Source organism: Gekko japonicus, unplaced genomic scaffold, assembly GCF_001447785.1.
Source record: "Gekko japonicus isolate JY-2015 unplaced genomic scaffold, Gekko_japonicus_V1.1 scaffold1630, whole genome shotgun sequence".
In the NCBI taxonomy this organism is placed as follows: Eukaryota; Metazoa; Chordata; class Lepidosauria; order Squamata; family Gekkonidae; genus Gekko; species Gekko japonicus.
In genome coordinates this window covers 324498-329876 of record NW_015174889.1, presented here as the reverse complement: position 1 = coordinate 329876, position 5379 = coordinate 324498, and the positions used below count along the sequence as shown (strand labels likewise).

The window sequence follows — 5379 nt, the reverse complement described above, 5'->3', positions numbered from 1 at the left end:
GGGGTGTGTGGCCTAACATGCAAAGGAGTTCCTGCTACAAAAAAAAGGCCCTGGGTTTTGACAACAAACAAGGTAAACGGAATAAGAAGCAAAAGGTAGGTGTGGCTGGATGACCACACTTCTGGTAACATGGGGGTGTGGCCTAATATGCTAATGAGCGGTGCTGTCAGGGTTGTGGCCTAATATGGTAATGAGTTTCTGCTGCTGGGTGTGGCCTATTATGCTAATGAGTTCCTGCTGGACTTTTTCTACAAAGAAAGCCCTGGTGAAACGGCCCTCGACAGATGCACCGCCACACGTGAGAATCTGCAAGGCAGGGGAACCTGCAGAAACACTACAGTTCTTCTTCTTCTTCTACTTGCTCTTTGCTACCACTGAGGAGCAGGGCTCATTTCTACTGCAGCCCACCGGCAGGGGGAGAGGCCGTGACAGACGACGGCCTTGGTACTCTGCTGCGGGACGGATGGGCTTCAGTGCAATCACTGTGCTTTCTGAGCCTCAGCAAGGGGGTTTCCTTTCATACCTTCCCCTTTCACTGGACAAGCATAGGACACGGACCGGCAGTGCCAATGATGCGCCAGCACCAGTGCTGTACTGGCATGGGGACCTTGGGGCTGGGCTTTCAACAACGGAATGGAGTTGCCAATTCAGATTAATCCATAAGACATCTGAGATGTTTTAGAGTGAGGCTCACCACTGGGCACCTCCATGGCCAAGGCCAACTCTCCCCCCCACACACACTGTTGCCAATTCTAAAGACAGGAGGCAAAACTAGGAGGCATTTGCATCATCCTGTTACTCCTTCGCCTCTTCTCTCTGCCCTCCTATCTCCCAGCATCCAGAAAGGAAGGAGGGAAGGGTGTACATGAAATTGCACGGAGGAGACCTCCCCCCTTCTTGCTCCGTTTTTGCCATGGCAACTGTCTGGTAACACTAGGAAAGCATGCTGGGCCCTGCAAGGCAGTGGCCTCAATTTTTCAGACTCCCTTCACCCAGTGGAGGAAGGACAGCCAGTTGTACCAGAACGCTACCTGGAGAGCTGACTGGGGCAAAGGTATTAATGTGGATGTTAGAAAGCTGACAGTCTTTATACGTGCTGAGAACACCAGAAGTCACATTGGATCGCTTATTACCTTGAAGATGTGTGCTTTCAGAATATGATGGCCCAACTCAATAGTCTGCTGTCTGTTCAGCTTCCCCTCTTGACGAGAAAACCAGAAGGCAAGCAGTGTATGGCCGCTCCTGGACAAAAGACAACAAAGAGAAGAAACATGATGGGAAAAGAAGGTGGATTTCCTTATGTAAAGGTTTTCCTTGCTTGAAAGCTAGTCGAATCTGACTCTAGGGGGCGGTGCTCATCTCCGTTTCCAAGCCGAAGAGCCAATGCTGTCCGAAGACGTTTCCGCGGTCATGTGGCCGGCATGACTATTCGCCGAGGCGCACGGAATGCTGTTACCTTCCCACCAAAGCGGTATCTATTTATCTACCTGCAATTTCTTGCTTTCAAACTGCTAGGCTGGCAGGAGCTGGGCCAGAGATGGGAGCTCACTCCATCACGCAGCACTCGGGTTTTGAACTGCAGCTCAGCGTCTTAACCACTTGAGCCACCGCAGCCCCTATTCCTTACCTATAGATATATGGTGTGTTAAGTGTGTGTGTGTACCGCCTCAAGCCCTTTTGGAAAGAAGAATAATCTGAATATATTATCAGAGAATATCCTGCATGCATCAAAAGTACAAAGTAATTTAAAAAATACGCCTCAATATACTGCTAGTTGTTTTTTTCATGCCATCACCCCCAGCATATTTTTCCCTCCCAAACAAAGGAACAGATGAGGGTCCTTCTTGAAATGTCTTCAGTTCAAATAAAATAATAAAGCTGTTTTAATGTCTAATGTGTGCATAATTCATTCCTTATTTATTTAGGAAATGTTTATGCTCCCTCTCCAGAGTCCAGGTTGAAGCAGCTTACAAGTAAAAACACCACAAAATCATAATAAATTATCAATAAAAAACAAGCAAGGGAAATAAAGACACCACATAGCTATCCCTAAAACAACCTCAGACCACAAGCAGATCATAAAGCCGCTAACTAGATTAAACTCCTTAATTAAAAGCCTGGTACCTCTAAGGGATGGTACGGCTGGCGCTAGGTGAGCCGAAAAGAGGAAAGCATGACCAAGGCAAGGTGCCACCGCAGAAAATACCCTGTTTGTAGAGTCACCACCGGCTTCGCTTCTGAACATGGCAGCCAAGAGGCAGGGCTTGGGAGGTGGCAGAGGCAGTCTGGGAGGAGATGGGGCCTTAGGTAAGAGCCAGTACTTTGAACTGTGTCCACAAACAGGGCAGATTTTTCAGCCCAGGGATGATACAGTCCCCATAACCAACAACAACCTGGCCAGCTGAAGTTTTTGGACTGCTTTCAAATTTAGCCCCGTGTAGAGGGCATTGAGCAAACTTCAGAGGACGGCGGAAGACAGGAAGGCCTGGCGTGATCTGGTCCATGGGGTCGTGAAGAGTCGGACTCGACTGTGCGACTGAACAACAACAGAGGGCATTATAATAATGTAACTTGGATATGACCACAGCAAGGATCACTGTGTCTAGATCCTGCTGATAAAAGGTGCTACAAGCCACAGAGGAGAACTGAGCCTTCAACCACGGGTCAGGAGATAGCAGCAGCACCCTCAGGTTAGGAACCTTCTCCTTCGGAGGGACTGCAACCTCTTCCGAGACAAGCTGACTCCAGAGTCCTCAAGCAGCTTCCCCACTGACCAACAGAACCTCTGCCTTGTCTGGACTGCACTTCAGTGTATTGACCCTCGGCCATCCCATTACCTTCTCCAAGCACCTGCTCAGGTTGTCCACAGATCCAACTGTTAAAGGGAAATAAAAATGGGGGTGGGTCATCCATTTATTGGCGCACCTCACTACAAATCCCCAGATGATTTCTCCCCGTGGTTTCATGGAGATGTTAAACAGCACGAAGAGCAAGACGGAGCCCTACAGAATCCCAAAGCATAAATGCCACAAGGGCCAAACACAGCCCCTCAGCACCACCTTCTGGAACTGGCCAGTCAAGTGAGAGCAAAACCACGTGAGCATGGGTTTCGTCCATGTTTGTTAGGGATCATATCGCCAATGTTCCCTCTAAGCTGTGGAGTCTTGTGAGCAAAAATTCTACTTTGTGAGCTGCTGGCATTAAAGTTGTGAGCGGGCGATTTGGCTGCTGCGTAAATTAGTTTGCTCTGGAGCCATCCTTCCTGAGCTAAGACAAAAATGTGTGAGCCAGAGGCTAAAAAACTGTGAGCCAGCTCACCCTAACTCAGTTTAGAGGGAACACTGCATATCGCTATTATTTTCAAGCATATAATTGTAATCTACTGATGTTCTACTCTGCTTTTGTCAGAAACATAATTCATCATTTTCCATCACAGTCAGTTCTCCATTATGGAATTTCTTATTTATAAAACTACGTAAATGCAAATACTTAAGCCATGGGATAGGATACAATTTCACTATTTTCTAACTTACAGAAATGCTCACGCCGCCTTCCTCTCTCTTGATGCACTTAGAGCATCTGGTTTCGAAACCGGCTTCGTTAATTGAGCCAGTCGGATTTACTCTGACTCTCTTGCAAGACTAGCAGTCTCAGGATGCTTATCTGCCTCCACTGAAATTCTACAAGATGTTAAACAGGTGATCTCTTAGTATGTGTTTCTTGCAGCAAAATGACGTTTGCTGCTAAATGATCTTATTCCCCGTGCTATTTAGTCTCGACCTGAAGCTGCTGGGAGGGCTCCAGGGCAGTGTTCCCTCTAAGCTGAGTTAGTGCGAGCTAGCTCACAGTTCTTTAGCCTCCGGCTCACACCTTTTTGTCTTAGCTCAGGAAGGGATGGGGGTCCAGAGTAAACTAATTTATGCAGTAGCCAAATTGCTTGCTCACAACTTTGATGCCAGTAGCTCACAAAATAGAACTTTTGCTCACAAGATTCCACAGCTTAGAGGGAACACTGGTTCAGACCCCACTCCTCCTCCTAAACTAGAAACCTGTCATCTGGGTCACCCAGGGCTGGTTGCTCAACCTGAACCACCTCACAGGGTTGTTGTGGTTGGTGGGGATGGGGAGGTGGAGGGGAAGCACAGGGTTGTTGGTGGGGATGGGGAGGTGGAGGGGAAAGTCCAGTGTGCCTCCTTGAGACTCTTTGTGACCCCATGGACCACATCACACCAGGCCCTCCCGTCTTCCGTTGTGCTCCAGAGTTTGTTTAATTTCATGTTCGTTGCCTTGACAACACTGTCTAACCATCTCATCCTTTGCCGTCCCCGTCTTCTTTGACCTTCAGTCTTTCCCAGCATCAGGGCCTTCTTCTCCAGTGAGTGCTCCCTTCTCGTTTGGTGGCCAAAGTATTTGAGCTTCAGCTTCAGTATCTGGCGTTCCAGGGAACAGTCAGGGTGGATTTCTTTTAGGATTGACTGATTTGATCTCCCTGCAGTCCAAGGGACTCTCAAGAGTCTTCTCCAGCACCATAGTTCAAAAGAATCTATTCTTCGGCGCTTGGCCTTCCTTATAGTCCAAACCATACGGACCTTTGTTGGCAGGGTGATGTCTCTACTTTTTATTACACTGTCTAGGTTTGCCATCACTTTCCTCCCAAGGAGCAGGCGTCTTTTAATTTCATGGCTGCTGTCACCGTCTGCAGTGATCTTGGATCCCAGGAACGTGAAGTCTGTCACTGCTTTCAAGACTTCCCCTTCCATTTGCCAAAGAGTGATGGGGCCGGATGCCATGATCTTATATTTTTTGATGTTGAGATTCAAGCCAACCTTTCTGCTCTCCTCTTTCACCCTGAGCAAGAGGCTCTTGAGGTCCTCTTCACTTTCTGCCATTACAGCGGTATTGTCTGCATATCTGAGGTTGTTGATGTTTTTCCTGGCAATCTTTATTCCGGTTTGTGATTCTTCCAGGCTGGCATTTTGCATGACGTAGTCTGCATATAAATTAAATAAGCAGAGTGACAATATACCTCCTTGTCGTACTTCTTTTCCTATTCTAAAACAATCTGTTGTTCCATATCTGGTTCTGTCGCTTCTTGACCCTTATACAGGTTTCTCAGGAGACATGTGAGGTGGTCTGGTACTCCCATCTCTTAAGGACTTGCCACAGTTTGTTGTGATCCACACAATCAAAGGCTTTAGCACAGTCAATGTGATCCACACAATCAAAGGCTTTAGCACAGTCAATGAAGCAGAAGTAGATGTTTTTCTGGTAAAGGTAAGGGTTCCCTTGCTTGAAAGCCAGTCGAATCCGACTCTAGGGTTGCGGTGCTCATCTCCGTTTCAAAGCCGAAGAGCCAGCACTGTCCGAAGACGTTTCTGT

General features: G+C 47.7%; 1 protein-coding gene across 1 annotated transcript in view; it reads right to left on the bottom strand.

Annotated features, from left to right (window-relative positions):
- Positions 1–5379, bottom strand: part of TANC2 (tetratricopeptide repeat, ankyrin repeat and coiled-coil containing 2) — a 378694-nt gene that overhangs the window by 75191 nt on the left and 298124 nt on the right. Inside the window, exon 17 of the mRNA XM_015424928.1 lies at positions 1134–1242. Within this exon, the coding sequence (XP_015280414.1) occupies positions 1134–1242 (109 nt within the window). The remainder of the gene's footprint in view (positions 1–1133; positions 1243–5379) is intronic.